General features: G+C 41.3%; 1 protein-coding gene across 4 annotated transcripts in view; it reads right to left on the reverse strand.

Moving 5' to 3' along the window:
* Positions 1-21,496, reverse strand: part of myh9 (myosin heavy chain 9) — a 112,699-nt gene that overhangs the window by 5,168 nt on the left and 86,035 nt on the right. For all 4 annotated transcript variants that reach the window (XM_033013610.1, XM_033013613.1, XM_033013612.1 and 1 more), the window contains 12 exons: positions 20,899-21,003; positions 18,657-18,809; positions 16,616-16,864; positions 15,620-15,832; positions 14,578-14,790; positions 13,607-13,768; positions 11,910-12,038; positions 9,065-9,153; positions 8,307-8,430; positions 7,073-7,281; positions 2,479-2,587; positions 196-368 (listed from right to left, as the gene is read on the reverse strand). In XM_033013610.1, coding sequence (XP_032869501.1) covers positions 196-368; positions 2,479-2,587; positions 7,073-7,281; positions 8,307-8,430; positions 9,065-9,153; positions 11,910-12,038; positions 13,607-13,768; positions 14,578-14,790; positions 15,620-15,832; positions 16,616-16,864; positions 18,657-18,809; positions 20,899-21,003 — 1,928 coding nt within the window. The remainder of the gene's footprint in view (positions 1-195; positions 369-2,478; positions 2,588-7,072; positions 7,282-8,306; positions 8,431-9,064; positions 9,154-11,909; positions 12,039-13,606; positions 13,769-14,577; positions 14,791-15,619; positions 15,833-16,615; positions 16,865-18,656; positions 18,810-20,898; positions 21,004-21,496) is intronic.

Genomic DNA, 21,496 nt, shown 5'->3' on the forward strand with positions numbered 1-21,496 from the left:
AATGAACACTTTGCATTGGGTTTCACTAGAGGATCCAATATACAGGCCATGCCTCTCTTTTCCCTTCTACATGTGAATGTAGCCATGCACGAGAGATGGTATACGTTAGGAGAACAACCAAACATACCGCAACGTTCTATGGGCTCAACAGCAGGTTGTTCCACGTCCGGTGCTGAACGAAGCACACTCTCTTACCTCAGCTTGTTCTTGAGCGTGCTGACCTCGCGGGTCATTGCATCTGCAGTTTCGCTAGTATCTTCCAGCTCCCTCTGCAGCTTTCTGCGTGAAGCATTAGCACGCTGGGCTTCCTCTTCAGCTTCCTCCAGTTGTCGTTTCAACTGCTTCACACGGGAATTGGCTTTCTCAACCTAGAAGATAAAAGTGAGCAAATAACTTGTCATCTCTATACTGAACGAGCAGCCCGGTTTGTTTGAGAAACAACTAAAACACAACTTGAGGAAGCAAAGTAATGCTTTTACAATTCCCATTATCGTTTCTAGAGAGGCGGTCACCAATGTCCCCGTCTTCAACCTGCACTCAAGTGTCTTCTTCCTTCCGTTTCACTCATGCCAACTCAACCAAGCTGTGCATGACAGATGCCTATGCCCCACACATGGGCAGCCCCAATGACCTGTTGACAATGCAAACAGTCAACGGCCCTTGCCTCCCATTTTTAAACTGCTCTTGACGATCAGATAAAGGCAGAAACATAGAAAAGAGGTGCAGGAGTAGGCCATTCAGCCCTTCGAGCCTGCACCGCCATTCAATATGATCATGGCTGATCATCCAACTCAGTATCCTGTACCTGCCTTCTCTCCATACCCCCTGATACCTTTAGCTACAAGGGCCACATCTAACTACCTCTTAAACACAGCCAATGAACTGGCCTCAACTACCTTCTGTGGCAGAGAATTCCACAGATTCACCACTCTCTGTGAAAAATGTTTTTCTTCCTGCATCTAGCCTGTTCCAACCCCTTAAGAATTTTGTAAGTTTCTAGAAAACTCCTCAATCTTCTAAATTCTAGCGAGTACAAGCCGAGTCTATCCAGTCTTTCTTCATATGAAAGTCCTGACATTCCAGGAATCAGTCTGGTGAACCTTCTCTGTACTCACTCTATGGCAAGAATGTATTTCGTCAGATTAGGAGACCAAAACTGTACGCAATACTCCAGTGTGGTCTCACCAAGAACCTGTACAACCACAGTAGAACTTCCAGTTGAAGCAATTGGGAAAAACAAAATTATGGTAAAATACGTGGTCCACGCGTTACTTTGAGATTTTTGGCGGGGGGGGGGGGGGGGGGGGGGGGGGGGGGGGGGGGGGGGTGGTTAGATCTATTCTGCCCTAATTTGACAAAATGAAGCAACTGACAATGTTGTCAAAATGGAGTTATTGCTTGTTTTAAGGTATTTGTGATATGCTCTACACAATGGTGAACAAAATAAGTCTTCTCTGAGTGCAATTTGAAAATATTTATACCAGAGAAGTAAGGAATTCCATCACAGAGAGCTGAAAGAAAAACACGTTTTCCTCATTTACAAGATAACGCCTTTCTGTCAGTTGCTTCCTTTTATCAAAGTACGGCAGTATTATTGTCACATGTACCGTGGAACAGTGAGTGGGAAGCTCTGTTTTGCTTGTTATCCAAACAGATCAAATATATCACACAGATAATTATTTCAAACTCAAGTACAATAGATAAGGGGAAGATGCAGAGTGCAGAATATCATTCTCAGCATCGTAATGCATCAGTCCCTCAGACAAAGCCCAATGTCCTCAGTGGGATAGAGGTGAATCAAACAGTACCATCCTTATGGAAGGGACCGTTCAGAAACCCGGCAACCGAGCTGCATTCCTGAAAAATGTCCATCATCGCGATTCTTTATTACATAAGCCGCATCATCTGTTGATGCATCAAAAAGTGTGATTGAAAAAACACTGGTGCAATCAGACTTGAGGTAGGCAAGCTTGGAACACATTGTTGCAGGCACTGCAACATACCAGCAGTTCTCTAGAGGACTGTGACTAGCTGTCAATGCAATCCATTCCATTCCATTCATCTATGCCACACACACCTAACCATATTCCACTCTAACAACTGCCAGGAACAGAGCTAGACTGCTTACAACCATAATGTGGTCAGTCCTTAATGGGAACATAAACAGTTTCCTCACTTGGTATACCTACTTCCACCATTAACTTCCCCAATTTTGCCCACACCTCGGTCTATCTGCTGCAGAAACCCATATTCAGGATGTTATCACTAGACTTGGGGTGGTACAATCAATAAAAACTAACAATTTAAAGTTAGTTTTGGAATCACAATCTTGAAGGGAGAAGGTAGGGCGGAACTAGGTGCTGGTCATCTTTGATAGAGGTTTTAAAGGTGAGCAAAACATATTTCTGCCAAGTACGCAGAATGGGGCAGAATGAAACAAATTCAATTAACAGATGTTTAATAAAATCTGCAACTGACCTGGTCTTTGTATTGATCAGAATTGCGCCTCTCATCCTCTATTTGCAGTATTCCCTCCTTCAACTTCTTTTCTGAACGACGCAGCAGTTTACTGGCAGCTTGCCTTTCCCTGGTCAGACAAAACATTAAAAGTTAGTTTACAAGTTTGTGCTCATTCCCATCCCACCACCACCAAGATTCTCACCCTTACTCAAAAATAATAGGTGCCAACAACATTTGCATTCATGCAAGCCCTGATTTGAAGGGTATTGGCCCGAAAGGTCACACGTTTTTCGTCTCCTCCAGAGATGCTGACTGACCCGCCAAGTTACTCCAGTTTTTTATGTCTATCTTGGGTTTAAACCAGCATCTGCTGTGCCTTCCTACACACTGGTAATGTGGATAGTCAATTGACCTTCAGAACGTAACAGGCAAACCTAACCCATTTCTACCCAAAGAGGGATCTTGCTTTAATTCCCCAGGAGTTACTGAAGAACATTAGACTGCAAGACACAGTCCTCTAAACCCATGCCTTCATCTACAGGATAACCTGGGATGTAACAGAGAGTGGTGAGTCTGTGGAATTCTCTGCCTCAGGTGGAGGCAGGTTTCTGGATGTTTTCAAGAGAGAGCTCGATAGGGCTCTTAAAGATAGCAGAGTCAGGGGATATGGGGAGAAGGCAGGAACGGGGTACTGATTGGGGATGATCAGCCATGATCACATTGAAAAGCGGTGCTGGCTCGAAGGGCCAAATGGCCTACTCCTGCACCTATTGTCTATTGTAACTGGTCTTAGACTCCATGGCTGATATGGTCATCATTACTTCCCCATAAGAATAAGTTATTGGATTCCAAAATTCTGTTTCAGTTCTGTTCTATGCTACTGAATATATTCAATGTCTCACAACAATTAAGGCTACATTGCTAGTTGATTTTCTCCCGCTCAATCTCAGTAGAGATGCCCTAATTCCAACGTAGGTTAACTAATAGGAAATAAATGATATTAAATATTTTTGTCACACACAGCTCAGCTCCACATTGATTTACACATTTTGAAACACAACAGTGATTTCTGCCTCCACCATCTTTTCGGGGAGAGTCCCAAACCCCCGCTATTTTCCTCAGTGACATTTTTTTTCTCATCTCCAATCTAATTTAGGCACCTCAATTTTATGCACCTTAAGCCTCACCTTGGCCTCAGAAACCAGAATAGCCTACCTGGTCTTTTCTCATGAAAACTTTTTTCCAATCCTGCCAACTTCCTTTGTCCAACTTCAGTCCAATCACATTCTCCCCGTGACCCTAACTGTTCACAGCAATCAAGCTGTGCCTAATATTGTATACAGCCCAAGCATAATAGAAACATAGAAAAATAGGTGCAGGAGTAGGCCATTCGACCCTTTGAGCCAGCAACGCCATTCAATATGAACGTGGCTGATCATCTAATATCAGTACCCCGTTCCTGCTTTTCCCCCCAATATCCCTTGATTCCTTTAACCCCAAGAGCTAAATCTTAAACCCCTGTCCCACGGTACGAGTTCATTCCAAGAGTTCTCTCAAGTTTGCCCCGATTCGAACACGGAGGTTTATGATAATGGCCACTCGTCAGTACATCATGTTGAAAAATCTTCACGAGTCTTCCCGTGCTTACTTGCCGTTAGCGAGTCTTCCCGAGTACCTGCCGTTAGCGCTAATAGACGTCCCCGAGCTCCGACGTACCCGCTACGTTCATTCTCCGTGCTTACCACGAGTTTGATTTTTTTTAAACTCGGGAGAGCTCTTGGAATGAACTCGTACCGTGGGACAGGGCTTTAACTCTCTCCCTGCTTTTACATTCTATCCCTTGGACAATAAAGAAAAGCAAATGAAATGCATTTCTAGTTACCTATAGGCCTGTCTTTGAATGGATTTGAGGAGTATTATAGACTTGTCAAGTTTCTTTTATCCCCCACGACATTCAATATCTTGTCTGTTCTTGTATATTCCCGTACCTCAATGCACCTAATAAATGTATTACCTCACACTTCTCTGGATTCAATTTTATTTCACACTTTTTTTAACTTAACTGACCACATCTTAATTTAAAGCTTTCCACTACTCTCAACTACATGACTAATTTGTGTATGATCTGTAAGCTTCTTTGTAATCTTTCCTACATTTGTCTAAATTAATATATCACAAAACAGCAAGGGACCATGTGACCCCATTGATTACAAGCCTCCAAGTTACTGAAGTACCTATCACTCATTAACCTTTGCTTCCTTCCTCGAAGTCAAGTTTAACAATTCCATTTGATTTTACGAGCTGTTTTTCTGATCAGCATATGTAGGACCCTTTAAGATCCCCATAGATCCCCCATGTACCCCGCTTGCTGGCTCCCCCCAATTTTTTTTAGATATTTTTAAATCACTGTTTAAATATGTCCCCCATAATTAATCTGCCTAACTATCCCCGATTAATCCATGCCTTTATAAATGAAGGTTTACATTGTCCCTTAGAATGGATTTCAATTATTATATTTCCATCGTCGTTAAACCTAATAACTACAAACCGGTAGTTTGTCACAAGTTTATCCCTTTCTTCCCTTTCAACAGAAGTACAACATTAGCAGTTGTACAGTTCAAATAGCAACCCTGTAGACCAAAGATCCTACAGCAAGCAAGATAGATCACTCGACGAAAAAGACGTAGTAAGGTCATGGGTAGATTCATGGGTAATTTTCGGCCCCATTTCCGTAACCGGCTTCCGTCTCCGCACCAAAGATCCCATAGGATACTAGTGCGGAGACGGAAGCCGGTTACGGAAACATCCTCGTAAAAATAAAAGTTATTTGGTAAAAATCTTCTCCTCATTTTCAGAATTATAATTTAACACAAACTGTTCCCCCGCAACGTTGATTACACTGCGAGTCGGGTCGGGTTACGGAAATGGATGATAAAAAGGCCCACGTTCCGCTCCGTTGTGTACTACACGTCAGCCCATTGCATTTAGAAGGAGTGGTCTATCTTGCTTTGCCAAAGGATCTTTGCTGTTGGCCAAGTGCATATGAAATAACGGTCAATCTGTATAATTCCCTTCGTTGCTTCCTTTGATGACCTGGGATTCCGTTTATCCAAGCCAGGTGATTTATCCACTTTCAAAAATACGTAATAATTTATTAATTTATCCCATCCAACATTTCCCACATCGTCACCTTCCTCTTTTATTGTGAAGACAGCTGTACAGTTTTCATTAGGAAATTTAGCTCCCATCTCTTCACATAGATTCCTTTGGTGATCCCTAATAGCTCTGCTCTTCCCAAGGTTATATTCTTGCACATTATGAATTATCAAACATCTCTGAATTTTCAGAGAGAAGGAATGGGTGACGTTTCGGGTCGAGGCCCTTCTTCAGACTGAGAGTCAGGGGAGAGGGAAACGAATAATGGAAGAGTACAAAGAACAGGCAAGGTTTTTGCATTTATCTTCGATGTAAACCAGCATCTGCAGCTCCTTCCTATACATCTTTGAATTTTCTATTAATTGATCGCAATTTTTCCAAACAGTTTCCTTATCCTCCTAATTTCCCATCCCAAATGTTCTATACACATCTAGCCTTTCTGTAAATGCCTCAAGCTTTATTTTGTCTTTTCTTACTCTGATGCACCACATCAGAGGATCTGGGTTTGGCAAGACGTGCTTCCTTTCATCTTGAACCACAGAATCTAATTTCTAAAAATTATTTTCATTGTACGAATACTTATGCCTTCAAGTTGCGGTCTCCAGGCGATTTTTGTTAAAAAGCGGGCAGGCTCAAAATGCTTTACCATGGGAACTGTCGCCCATTTTCATAACTATGCTAATTTAACATGGCTATATTAAAATGCAACATTTCCTCAACACGCCTTGTAGACTGAAGGAGCCCATCTATAGTTGGGACAGATTATAGGTTTATTTGCTTTGAATATTTTGTTTAGATTAAGTTTTAAAAATGTATTGATCTGGCAGGGAGGTTCTACTGCAGTTGCACAGGGTCTTGGTGAGACCACAACTGGAGTATTGCGTACAGTTTTGGTCTCCTAATCTGAGGAAAGACATTCTTGCCATAGAGGGAGTACAGAGAAGGTTCACCAAACTGATTCCTGGGATGTCAGGACTTTCATATGAAGAAAGACTGGATAGACTTGGCTTGTACACGCTAGAATTTAGAAGATTGAGGGGGGATCTTATAGAAACTTACAAAATTCTTAAGGGGTTGGACAGGCTAGATACAGGAAGATTATTCCCGATGTTGGGGAAGTCCAGAACTAGGGGTCACAGTTTAAGGATAAAGGGGAAATCTTTTAGGACCGAGATGAGAAAATCATTTTTTACACAGAGAGTGGTGAATCTGTGGAATTCTCTGCCACAGAAGGTAGTTGAGGCCAGTTCATTGGCTATATTTAAGAGGGAGTTAGATGTGGCCCTTGTGGCTAAAGGGATCAAGGGGTATGGAGAGAAGGCAGGGATGGGATACTGAGTTGGATGATCAGTCATGATCATATCGAATGGCGGTGCAGGCTCGAAGGGCCTACTCCTGCACCTATTTTCTATGTTTCTGTTTAAAATACGCTTTAGTTCAATTTTTTAATTTTTACCGTGTTTCTGAATCAAGTTGCTCCTCTAGCTGAGACACCTTTGCTTCCAGTGCTGCAAGGCTGGCTTTGTACTTGGATCTGACCACATTCTCCATCTCCTGCAACTTGGCTTTCAGCTCCTTGTTCTGACGATCAAACTGCTGGCGAGCATTTTCTGCCTTCTGAGCATTGCTGCGTTCCGCAGAAAGATCTGCATTGATTTGATCAACCTGTTGAACAAAATCAATAGAAGAGCTAAATACTCTCAGCACAAAGTCCAACTCCAGTTTTTTTTTCCCCACGATTACACAGCAAAATTCCTTTGGCTATCATTACCCACAGAAATCTCATAAACCATTATTTTTGCAAATATATATCCACTTAAGTTCTACGGCACCAGAGCTTAGGTTTAGGAAAGCACTTCAGCTAATTCTCTACAGATAATCTATAGTATTTTAAAAATCCAATGGCAAACACAAGGATTGCAGTAGTTTTAAAAACAGAGCTTTACAATGTCTGTAGAAACTGTGCAATCCATAGACATCTACAAATCAAGGTCAACTCATGATTATTTATTTAGATTAGTCAACAATAACACTGAAGTTCAGGCATTCTAGGAACTAGCTGGGAAGTTAAGAAATATGTACAGTAAAATGCCACAATGTCAATTTGAAAAGAGAGTTTGGAGAGGCACAGTGCCATAGACAATACCCTAGTTGCCCAACAGGTCCAATGATGCAGGTTCAATCTTGACTTCTAGAGCTATCGTGTGAAGTTTGTCCCCCCCTGTGAAGCCACAGTTTCATCCAGTTTCTTCCCATCTCTCAAATATATAGGTTGATGCATTTACTGGTCACAACAGGTTATTTTTAGAGTGTAGTTTGAATGTAGAATCAGACGAGCGGGGGACTATGAGAATGTGGGAAATGTAGGATTAATATTGGATAATGTAAATGGATGCTTGACAGATGACGAGTACTTGGTGGGCTGGAGGGCCTGTTTCCACGCAGTATGAATCGACAGCCTGGACTTTATTATTACAAACATAATGTGCTGCTATTTAGTCATCCTGTACATAAATATATGTAAAAATATACTAAAATTATGCCAAACATTCCTTCACTCCTTCCCATAGTTTACAGTTGAACAAACCAAATGACTAATTTGCTCTGGGAAGCAAATGTAGAGTAATCTTCCACTTCCAGTGAAACTACACACAATGTAATTCGCATCACCAGAATAATGGGGGATGTACCTGGAGATTGGCTTTCTTGAGTCTATCGTTGGCCATTTCGGCATTTGTTTGCTCCTCTTCTACTTCTTCTTCCAGCTGAGCAATCCTGGCCTCAAGGCGCCTCTTCTCATCAAGAGCCAAAGACCTATGTAAAAAAGATTTTTTAAATAATAATGACATTGGCTTAAAATGAGTCCAAAAGCAACAGTTAGCATGCTCTACCAAGTACAACCACTGCAACAAATGTCACGGCCGGTTCAGAAAATGTCTACTGACCCTATTCCAAGATGATAATCTCTCACAAATTGACCCCTGCAAGTGCATGTGACAGCATTGCTCTTCCTTCATCCGCAATACCAATCCCAGCTACCTGCGTATGTCTTTTTAATGCCATTCCCACTGCTGGAAGCCTCACATTCAAAATTTTGTAGGGTGTCGCTCTAAACAGTTTTAAGCATCTTAAGAAACTCAAACAATATCCAGGTTAAAGCATCTGGATACAGCATGACTGAAGCTCTTAGTGATGTAAATGACCCTTTTAGTTTTGTGTAGAGGTACAGCGCGGAAACAGGCCCTTCGGCAGACCATCTTAACGTGTAAATATGATTGACAACCCATGAAAATTATGAAGCTACTTGCACAACTGCACTGAGCAAGTACCTTGTAACAATTTATTAATATTTTCAATTAGGAACAGGAAAAAAAGGCTAGCTTTGCCAGTGACACCCATGGAAGAATAATGCTGAAAGAACAAAGCTCCACTTAAGATAAGCACGTACTTTCCAGAACAGTTGGTCGCAATGTCTTCAGCAAGTTCATCTCTTTCCTGCTGCATTTGCCGTTTTGCACGCTCGGTTGCAGCAAGTTCCTAGATTAATTAAATGAAAAATTATTCTCGATGTGAGATGATGATATTCATGTTACTTGCAATTAATGTGTTGAATTAAAACGGCATCCAAATAAAGCTGAAACCTGCACGTTAAAGGTATACCTCTACATGCTTCACTGTGGAATGTTTTTCCAGTTCTTCAATTCCAGAGACCACTGTGCGCTTTCACTTAAATTGAGGTATTCTTGGACTATGCCCAGTTAATATATACACCAGACATGACTTTTACAAAGGGAAGCGCAAATTATTTGCATGTGAACAAACAAGTTACGAGTTCAAAAGGTTTTTGCATATTTAAATATTTTTGCTAAAACTCCACAAACCAGCATTTTAAAATTTAAAACTATGACCTTCACAATGTCTTGTATATATATGACCTTGGTGTTACATTGTACCTGGGTAGGCTTAGACCTTAATCACTCAAATCACTAATTTTAATCTGTTAGATTTCTGACCTGCCCTATTTCAGCCTACCTGTGGCAAAACAGCCATCCATATCTGTATCTCTAGATTCAATGGATACATAAACAGCCTTTCTTATTCAATCATCTGTTAATGTCCAGTTAGCCAACCCCACAGAGTTGATCCCACAGATGGCTTCAACACCACCCATGCTTGCTAATCAAGATTAACTTTCGATATTGTGATTTTTTTTTTAAACTTATTGCTGTTTAGAAGGATGATTGGGGGGATACCTCCTTGAAAAACAAAATACCTGAATAGAGTAGATGCAGAGAGGATGCTTCCACAGTGAGAGAGTTTAGGACTAGAGGTCACGGCCTCAGAATTACAGGACGCTCCTTTAGGAAGGAGATGAGTAGGAATTTCTTTAGTCAGAGGATGGTGAATCTGTGGAATTTATTGCCACAGTGGGCTATGGAGGCCAAGTCAATGGATATTTTTTAAGGCAGGGATTGATTAGTATGGGGTGTTAGGGGTTTTGGGGAGCAGGCAGGAGAATGGGGTTAAGAGAGTGATAGATCAGCCATGATTGAATCGCGGAGTAGACTTGATGGGCCGAATTACCTAATTCTGCTCCTATCACCTTTGGCTAGTTTTGCAACCCATCTTGCCCACCTGCTTGCAAACCTCATCTGCACTCTCCCAAATTCAGCCTCCTTTGCATCCCTGAATTCAACCATACCATTGGTAGCCTTGCATTCAGCTACTGGAGTCCTAATGCTCAGGATTTCCCCCCCAAATCCATCCACCTTCTTTAAAATGCTCCTTAAATTGTGTTTGAGGAAGGTATGCTAATCCATTTTAATATTTCAACATTAAACTGAGTTGAGTTTCAGGAGATAATACTCCTATGAAACAGCTTGGGGTTTTGCTACATAAATGGTGCTTTACAAATAAATAAATCGCTGTTAGCTTCCAAATTAAAAACTAGACTTTCATATTATTCTACCGAATGGTCTCCCCAATGGTCGTGAAAATACCGACATGCCTCCAAAGCTTTGTTTTGCACAACAACTATTGAGCAGATTATCCTGGTGTCATTACTTGGGACAAATGTACCTAGGTGCTACTCAAATATTGCTATTTGCATGTGGTTAAACAAGTTTGTGCTCACACAAACCTTATTATGCATAGCAAAATGAAGTCATTGCATTTCTGCACAAAGCTAGTAGATCTTTCTTGCATTTGAAGTGGGAAGGACATCAACTTGAATATACAACTTTAATTGATGGCAAATGGCAGTTGATTATTATATTTCACAACAGGTGGAATTTGGCTTGTAAATAGGAATGTACAGCTCAGCGTACGGTCATGCACGTCGGTAGAAGGAATAAAGCTGTAGACCATTTTCTAAATGGGGAGCGGAATCAGGAATGACGAGGTGTAAAGGGACCTGGAAGTGCTGGTACAGGATTGCCAAAAGTTTAACTTACAGGTTAGGCAGGTAGTAAGGAAGGCAAATGCAATGTCAGCATTCATTTCAAGAGCACTAGCATAGAAAAGCAAGGCTTGAAAAAGCACTGGTCATTGTGAGTAGTTCTGGGCCCCATATCTGAGGAAGGATCTGCTGGTGTGGAGTGGGTCCAGAGGAGGTTTACAAGAATTACCCTGGGGAGGATTGGATTAACGTTTGATGGCTCTGGGCCTGTACTCGCTGGAGTTCCAAAGGATGAGGGGTGATCTCATTAAAACTTGCCAAATAATGAAAGGCCTAGATGGATAGAATGGATGTGGAGAGTATGTTTCAAAAAGTGGAGTCTAGGACCAATGGGCACAGCCTCAGAATAAAAGTATGTACCTTTAGAATGGAGATGAGGAGGAATTTCAGCCAGAGAGTGGTGAATCTGTGCTATTCATTGCCACAGAAGTGTGTGGAGGCCCAGCCATTAGGTATTTTAAAAGAGGAGATTGATAAGTTCTCGATTAATAGGGACGTCAAAGGAGACAGGATGAAGGCAGGAGAACGGGGTTGAGGGGGAAAAATTGATCAGCCCTGATCAAATGGCAGATCAGACTCGATCGGCTGAATGACTTAAATCTGCTCCCATGTCTTATAATTTAAATCACCCAGTAGCTCACATGTTTGAGATCAACATCAGTGAGGAACAAAGTAAGAACCGTCTTCTGTTCCAATATCTGCTCATCGTGTCTCATGGAATTCCTCAGTTATTCATTCCCCTGCTTATTTAGAAACATAGAAATTAGGTGCAGGAATAGGCCATTCGGCCCTTCGAGCCTGCACTGCCATTCAATATGATCATTTGCTGCCATACCTCCTGAAAATGAATAATTTCAGCCTCGAATTGCTTCAGTTTTTTCTCAGTTTCTTTGGACAGGGTTAGGATTTCTTCTCGAGAGTTACGAGCGTCGTCCAATTCACGCTGGTAGTCTTTCAGCTGAGTCTGTAGATGGCAACGACAATAAAAAATGTCAAAGATTTCACGTACGAGACAGGCACTAGATGTGACAGGTTAGATTGAGTGATACTGTATTTAACACCAGCATTCACACAGTACAATTTCGCTGACAACTGAGCAACATCTTGGTTCATTGCATGCAAATTTTTGACAAACAAGTTAGATGCCACCTGTCATCTGGGCACCACACGGATAAGGTAGAAAAATTTAAATATCCCGTCTTTCATCTGAGCAGGACTAATGCACGATGCACAGCGGTGGAGTTGTTGCCTTAAAGCGCCAGAGACCCGGTTTTGATCCTGACTATGGGTGCTGTTTGTATGGAGTTCGGACGTTCTTCCCGTGATCACGTGGGTTTACCCCAGGTGCTCTGGTTTCTTCCCACACTCCAAAGACATGAAGCAAATTTGGCTTCAGTAAATTGTCCCTCGTGTTCAGAACAGTGCAGAGTACGGAGCGCGGACTCAGTGGGCTAAAGGGCCCGTTTCCGCGCTTCTCTAAACTAAACCTAAATGAAACTCTTGCAGTCGCAAGTGCTTCTAAAAGCAGCAATAAATAGAATATAACCATTTCAGAGTAGTTACATTTCCCAGCTGTTACAATAAATGAACTGAAGGAACGGGCTAACGTTCTGTTGCGAGATGGACGTCTAAAACATTCTAGTTAGATTAAACATACGCCTTAAAATAATCATTGTTACCTTTGGAGCTCACCAGCATTAATAAATGGCAGGATGTCAAGAGCAATAATAATTTGCCAATTAAAGGATTCCAAGTGAGAGTTTTCCAAGCCTCATTATCTCTAAATACAGACCCCCATATTTTAATTAGTAGTTCAATTAACAAACATTACCAAGACATTAATTTCTTGCCATTAAACAGAAACACAGCTGGGTTTGGCTCGATTGAAGTAAAACTTGATTAGTGGCAAAATATATGATCACTGCGGACTATGTCCAAATGTTTAAAAGGCATTCAGTGCCAGGTTTGTGTACAGTCATTTTTAATAAAAGTAGCTGGGCTTTGAACTGAAGCCAAGCCGATTCAAGTATCATACGCTTGGTGTTTAAGAAGGAACTGCAGATGCTGGAAAATCGAAGGTACACAAAAATGCTGGAGAAACTCAGCGGGTGCAGCAGCATCTATGGAGCGAAGGAAATAGTCAACGTTTCGGGCCGAAACCCTTCTTCAGACTTGGTCACTGAATCAGGGATATTAGTTTCTAATCTAATACTGTAGCATACAATTATTCATTCTAAACTTACAAATACATTTTAAATGTGACTTATTCAGCTAGCAAAAAGATGATTGTCAGACATGGTTATATTTTAATAGTACCTAACAATAATTTAAGCCTGCACATTTATGTGATTTTTACACTTATCATTAGAAAATGGCGTAAAACTGGGCGTGGTTCCATCTTAAATGAGAAACTGGTATTCATTGTTATATCTGTTAGGCAGATGAACTTTCTTCCATAAACATCAGTGATCTGGCTTCAGGGACTGGCTTTGAGTGCTTCATCCTTTCCCCATAATGGTTGTTAGTGCTTACCTGCAGTTTGCGAAGATGCTTTATGGCTTCATCACGGCCCTTGTTCGAAGCTTCAATTTGTCCCTCCAAATCCTTGAAATCCATCTCCAACTTTTTCTTGGCAGTAACAGCCATTGACCGCTGCTTTCGCTCATCTTCCAGCTCTGCCTCCATCTCACGCACCTGGAACGTGGGAGCAGAGGATTATAAAAGTTACTATTTGGATTGGATAAAATGTCACAACCAAACCCAATTGGGTTTTTTTTCAACGCACTAAAAGTTTCTCAAAATGACTGGGGAAAAAGGCCAGTTGGTCTAACATGCGGGTCCCTTTTCCATAAACTGTAACTATTCTGCACAACTCGGTTCACTTTTCTTTGCAGAAGATCTAGTTGTGTTGTTGTTTCAAATGCTTTCCTCAAAAAACATAAACCTTACCTAATTTTTCTTCAACCATCCTGATTTTTAGCGTGAGTTCTATATTTTGATTATTCATTATAGTATAGCCTGGACAGCTTTATGGATGTTCATAAACTTGTAAACCCAATCTCCTCTCTCCATTCCTTCCTCCATAGCAAAACAATCCGACATCTCCAATCCTTTGCCGATAACTTGGCGGCATAGTGACGCAGCGGTAGAGTTGCTGCCTGACAGCGCCAGAGACTCGGGTTCGATCCAGACTACGGGCACTATCTGTACGGAGTTTGTACATTCTCCCTGTTACCGTTTGGGTTTTCTCCGGGTGCTCTGGTTTCCTCCCACACTCCAAAGATGTATAGGTTTGTTGGTTAATTGGCTTCGGTAAAAATATTGCAAATTATCCCTAGTGTAGGATAGTGCAAGTGTATGGGGTGATCACTGGTCGGCATAGATCTGGTAGGCTGAAGGGCGTGTTTCCACGCTGTATCTCTAAAGTCTAAGCCTAAATTCACAATCAAATTCATGGCCACTTGAATCAGCACACCCCTATAAACCTGTAAAGCCATACTTGCCTGCTTAATTAGTTGTCTCCTCTTTTCTTCACTCATTTCATCCTTGCCCATCAGGTCCCTATCAAATTGAGCTTTCAGGGCTTGCAAATTCACTTCCAGGCGCAGCTTAGCATCTTCAGTGGCCTGGAGCTCATCCTCCAGCTCCTCCAGCTGAGTCTTCATCTCTTCCACCTGCTGCTCCAAAGCACGTTTCCCCTTCTCCAACTCGTGTACCTGCAGATAAATAAATAGAATATAAACTCGAGCCAATCTGTAACACTGGCATCTTTCAAGCATATTGAAAATTCTTTTCCACTGCAGAGAACAATACCTATGGAACGAGCTGCCGGGGGAAGTAGTTGAGGCAGGTATTGCCCAGAGTAGAGGAAATCGAGAACCAAAGGACATAGGTTTAAGGTGAGGGGAGACTTAGGAACCAGAGGAGTAACTTTTTTTTTACACAAGGGATGATCGGTGTATGGAATGAGCTGCCTGTGGAGCTAGTTGAGGCACGTATTATCACAATGTTTAAGAAACATTTGGACAGGTACATGGATAAGATAGGTTTAGAGGGACATGAACCAAAAGCAGGCAGGTGGGTTGCATTTGTCGGCGTGGGCAAGATGAGCCCAAGGTCCTGTTCCCACACTGTATGTGTATGAATCTAAGACTCGAAAAGAGCTCATTTGTGATCAATATCCCAGCAAAGATTGAAGAAAACCACAATTTTACAATAAATTATCTAGCAGAAAATTAAAACAAAATTTTATACCAAATAATCACAATATATTCAAAATGTTGACAAGAACACTCTGTAGGTTGGGAAGTGAAGTAGCACAAATTCACATGGAAACTAGCTGTTGGAATTTTTGCACTAAAACAAATGGACCCTGGTAGCAGAAACAGGAGTGTTAGTGACTGGCTGGCAATGCACAGCCTTGGGAGGATGATCAAGCTTTGATAAATGAACAGCCTAAATGAATAGCGTTTTGATCTGTAGCCACAAAAACAGTAGAGAAATGAAAAGGACAGTTGCAACCTACAGCAGGGGCTGTCTACTTACACTCTTTCCCACATCGTCCTTGGAGCTGACGAGGTCTTCCATCTCTGCACGCAACAGCTTATTCATTTTTTCCATCTCGACCTTCTGATCCATCGCCTCCTCAAGGGCACGGGTGAGAGACAGTGCCTTGGTCTCCTTCTCGCGTGCCTCAGCCTGTGCACGATCCCGCTCCTCAGAGTTCTTCAAGGAAATGTTCTTTTCCTCAGCCAGCAGCTGAAATGTTTTTTTTTTTAAATGACCCATTTAACATTGAAGCTCTTTCACAGAATAATTGCAGTGCTCAGACTATTCATATAACACCTTAGTGAATATTCTTGGGTTAACCCAAATATGACACATTTCAAGTCTAGGCAAACAATTTACCAGTTCTCAGCCATTTATACATCGAGGACTCCCCAACGCTGTTATGCTGCCTTCAATTTCTATTTTTCATCTTCTTTTCTGACCAATTCATATGGTAAATCCTCCATTCAATGTTATGTTTTTGTTGGATAACACAAAAGGGCACAATGCAAGATCAGATCTGCATGTTTCGGGTATGTTATAAATAATGTTAAAAATTGGCTTGGATTTCTAAACAAAGTTGCAAAACAAAAACGATTCCAATTTATTCAATTTAAAACTGAACCATCCTATCAACAGTTCGGATTTATTTATCTACTTCATTAGTGACTCTCGGACTATCTTTAATCGGACTTTACTGGACTATCTTGCACTGAACCCTATTTCCTTTATCATGCACACTGTAGATGGCTCGATTGTAAACATGTGGTCCTTCCGCTGACTGGTTAACACGCAACAAAAAGTTTTTCACTGTACACGTGACAATAAACTAAACTAACTGAATCACTCCCAATGTTTGGAATGATCTTAACATTTGAGCTTATTTTTGAATCCTTAATTTTCTTTTCATCACTTTATGTTTGTTTTGTCAAAGAGTCAACAGCCGCTGGATGGGTTATAATTTAATTGATGTGCTTGGAGTCTCTCACTCACCTGATCAAATTTCTTCTGTTTCTTTTCAAGATTGGAAACGATCTGCCTTTGGTGATCCAGGCCCACAATCATATCATCTAGCTCCTGCTGCAAACGGTTCTTGGTCTTTTCCAATTTATCATAGGTTGATGTTTTCTCTTCGTAGCGCTGAGTTAGAAGCTCCATGTCTTTCTGAACCTTCTTCTTGCCATCCTCTACATTCTCCAGTGATGCACAGCCATCATCCAGCCGCTTCTTTGATTCACTCAACTGGAAATGCATCATTCAAAAGTCAATGAAAAGTCGCCTTCAATTACTTAGTCTGAATCACAAATTGCATTATTTGATAGCAATTTAACAATAATTTAGTGTACTGAGTATGATAATTATAAATGCAATGACTGATAAATGCAATAAATTGAGTGAGTTCAGAAAACGCTTTTTGTGAAAGGGAAAAATTCTTAAATGCAGAATTAGATATAGCTCTTACTGCCCAAATCCTTGCAGCCCGTTAATTAGCAAATGTAAAATTGCCTGTCTCTGTATGCGAGTGCATTCGTGTGCGTGTGGCGTGGCGATTTAGTTAATTGCATGAACTGAAAGATAAGCGTAGAGCTATGACTTTACTTCTATCCATAGAGCACAATTTTGCCAAAAGACAGAATTATCAATTGAGCACAATGTGGTCTTTGCCGGTAAGGCCAGCATTATTGCCCATCTTGAAACACCCACATGAAGGTTGTGGTGAGCCACCTTCTTGAACCACTCCAGCTCTTCTCATGAAGAAACTCCCTCAGTCCTGTTGTGTCAATGATCAGGAGTGGCAATATATCAAGACAAGGTGGTGTGTTATTTGGAGGGGACACCAAGATGGGGTGCCAACCAAGTGTGCTGCTTCTTCATGGATAGTGTTAACACTGAGGTCTCACACATCAGCATCCTGTGTTACATGTGAACCGCTGTCTCTCCTGGAAGGGCTGCGGGGGTCCCTGGATAGATGTAACCAAGGAGTTGCGGAGGGACTGAAGGAGATGTAATATTCGTCCCTGTACCGACTCCCTCAAATCTATCCAGGACCTCCGCAGTACTTCCAGGTGAGACAAACACTCACACACATCTTATATGGTCTATGGTATATATATATATATATATATATATAGATATATATATATATATATAGACACACTGAACTTTTATCTCCTGTTCTATATTATGTTTACATATTCTGTTGTGCTGCAGCAAACAAGAATTTAATTGTCCTATCTGGAACACATGACAATAAAACTCTCTTGACTCTTCTAACCTCATCTACTGCATTCAGTGCTCCCAACGTGGCCTCCTTTACATCGGCAAGACCAAACGCAGACTAGGCACGTTTCGCTGATCATTTGCACTCGGTCTGCCATGGCTGGCTGGATCGCCTGGTTGTTAACCATTTTAACTCCCCTTCCTATTCTGACCTCTCAGTCTCAGGCCATTGCTAGAGTTGAGGCCACACGCAAACTTGGGGAACAACATCTCATATTCCAATGCGTAGCTTACCACCCAACGATGAGAACATTGACTTCTCCAATGTTAGATAAATAATTCACAATGCTTTTTAATCCCCCTTTCTTGTGCCCCACCTGGATTTGCACTCATTTCTCCCTTTCCAATGCCCCCTACCCTTCAACATACATTCCTTCCTGCCACATTTCATGCCTCTTCTGTCCTTATCTTACACTTTGGTGTCTTGTCTTTGTCCAAACATCTGCCAATAAAACCTCCCCCTCACCTGTATCTGCCTAACACTTGCCAGGCTTTGTCCCGCCCCCTCCTCTCATCCAGCTTTCTCCCACCCTACTACAAGCAGTCTGAAGAAGTGTCCTGTCTGAAGATTGAAATGAAGGAACCTTACAATGTTCACAATTGCAATGATGATTTGTGGAATCATCTTGTAGACAAGTTGGTATATGGGCAACAACCTTACCACCAACCCCCCCCCCCCCCCCCAGCAGGAGAGTTGAGGGGCTGTCATTGTAGGTTTTTCCATAATAAAAGGGCACCAGGAAATAGTTTTTACCTGTGTCTGGAGGAAAGAAAATTGTTTCTCCAAATTTCTCTTTGCTTCCTCCTCCTCCTCCAATTGTTCATGAATCCGATTATACTCATCTTCAGTGTGTCTCAGTTTGGTACTAAATGATAACTTCTGGCGAGTCTCTTCTTGGAGGAGTTCCTGTACAAGGGTTAAGAAGATAGAAGTACAACATAAGTGATGTGGGACAAAATTAACTTGTGTTTCTGGGTATACTGGTTCCTGAAACACTCCAGTATTCACAACCATAAAATCGAACATCAATTGGGTTTTACGATGTGCTGTTACAAACCTGTAAATCAGGCTATCTAAATACTAGGTAGACAAAAGTGCTGGAGAAACTGTTTAAGAAGGAACTGCAGATGCTGGAAAATCAAAGGTAGTTGGAGAAACTCATCGGGTGAGGCAGCATCTATAGAGCGAAGGAAATAGGCAACGTTTCGGGCCGAAACCCTTCTTCAGGTTAGCAAGCTTGTTACTCAAAGGGCGCCATGCAGATCAGAACTATTATTTGAGCCTCGTTAAAACTAGATTAAAGACATGGATGATACGGATGGAGTACAGCATCCAATTTTAAAGCCTAGTGTTGTACTAAATGGGAAAGTGAACTGTGAGGATTGTGCAGAGGGACATAGGCAAGTTAACTGCAAGAACATTGTTAACAATAAAAAAATAAAGCAAGTATTATTGATGAAGAATAATTATAAAAACATTGGCCAAAGATTCTGAACAGAATATGAAATTTAGAAAATTGACATAAGTGAAAGCAAACAGGATTGCAAACTGAATGCTCATCTTTATTGCTAACACTTCTAATAATTTTAGTGAAACGGATCACAGAGGGCAAATCCGGTTCCTTTGATCGCTTGACCTACAATTCATACGAACCATACCAATCAAAGTAATTTTCTGATATTCCTTAATTCCCTTAATATTCTCCGGATAGAGGGAAGTGAGGGATAGAAGGTTAGTACAGAAGAGGTACTGAGTAATAGAATAGCCATAACCTTACTGAGTGGCCAGCTACTAGTTCTATTTAACACATCCTTTAGATATTTTATGAAGTATCAGAGGTGCTTTTCTGATAATTAGAAATCAGCTTTACTTAGAAACAGTGTAAAAAAAATAATTCAACAAGATTTTTATTAGCATCTTATTATTTAGAAAATAATATAAAAATAACTTCAAGTGTCATATTGTTGAAAAGATTGTCAAAACAATTTGCTGGGTTGAGAACGTCACAGAGACTGACATTTATTGTTCATAAGTCATGGGAGCAGATTTAAGCCCCTGCCCCACTGTACGAGGTAATTCAAGTGTTCGTCCGAGTTTTCCCCCCCGATTCGAACTCGGACAATGTCCGTAGCCGCATGTCTCGTAGCGGCTCGCACGAGTAAAAAGTGACAATTTTTCTCATCACAAGTATTTTTTTACTCGTGGACATTTTTTGCAAGGATGAAAATACGTCACGAGTTTACCGGATGTCCCGAGTACCTACAGTTAGCATTACGAGCCGCTACGAGACATCCACAAACTCCTATGGACCCGCTACGGACATTCTCCGAGTTCGGATCAGGAGAAAACTCGGGATAACTCTTGAATTACCTCGTACAGTGGGACAGGGTCTTAAGGCCATTCGTCCTAAGAAGTCTATTCCACATTCAATCATGGCTGGTCTATCTTTCCATTAACCTCATCCTCTACCTGTACCCTCATTCTTCCCGTACCCTTTGGCAACCTTACTAGTCAAGAATCTGTTAATTAATGTCAGTTTTAAAAATACCCACTGTCGATTCCTAACCAGCCCTCGAAATGACTGGCTTAATCAGCCTTCTTCGAGGGTGGTTAAATGTCAACCATATTAGTGGATCTGAAGTGACTGACAAGCAATGATAGTGAACCTGGTGTGTTTATGTGATAATCCAGTTGTTTTGAAGTCACTTTGCAAAAAGTGTCTGACAATTGCGGAGGGATTTGAAAATTATCAGCATTGCTTGACACTAGTCTAGTATCATCAAGCAAATACAAATCTAAATGACTGCGACAGGAACAAATTAATAATAAGAGCAATAACAATAGCTATAATTCTAAGCAAACATGTGCATTCCAATTGATCATTGATCAAGTAGTTTAAGTAATGGTGCCAGTAGTTTACAATTAGATATGTCAAGATTCATAATTGTGGAAAAAGGGACTTTACAAAACCAGATCCATTCTTTATTTTACATACCTGAGCATCCTGTAGGTGAGATTCCACTGTGCTGTAGTCTTTGGTCAGTTTAATGACCTTGCTCTCCGCTTGATTCATGACGGTAGTAACATTGTCCAATTCACTCTGCACAAAAAAAAAACTTTCAGTTATCAGGCCTGGAGTACTTCACAACAGGAAGTGCAAGTTATAGAAACATAGAAACATAGAAATTAGGTGCAGGAGTAGGCCATTCGGCCCTTCGAGCCTGCACCGCCATTCAATATGATCATGGCTGATCATCCAACTCAGTATCCCGTACCTGCCTTCTCTCCATACCCTCTGATCCCCTTAGCCACAAGGGCCACATCTAACTCCCTCTTAAATATAGCCAATGAACTGGCCTCGACTACCCTCTGTGGCAGGGAGTTCCAGAGATTCACCACTCTCTGTGTGAAAATGGGTATGGATTATGAATGGGTATCATATGCCACCCCACCAAATAAAGACAATGGTCCCCTTTTTGCTGACTTCTGGTCAGGCAATGTCTTCCAAACTCAAATGCCTTCATTTCTCCAAGTACAAGAGCATCATTAATAACTTGCTGCAAATGAAGCTGAAAGCATCATCCAATTTTGAA

Source organism: Amblyraja radiata, chromosome 38 (genome assembly GCF_010909765.2).
Source record: "Amblyraja radiata isolate CabotCenter1 chromosome 38, sAmbRad1.1.pri, whole genome shotgun sequence".
Classification (NCBI taxonomy): domain Eukaryota; kingdom Metazoa; phylum Chordata; class Chondrichthyes; order Rajiformes; family Rajidae; genus Amblyraja; species Amblyraja radiata.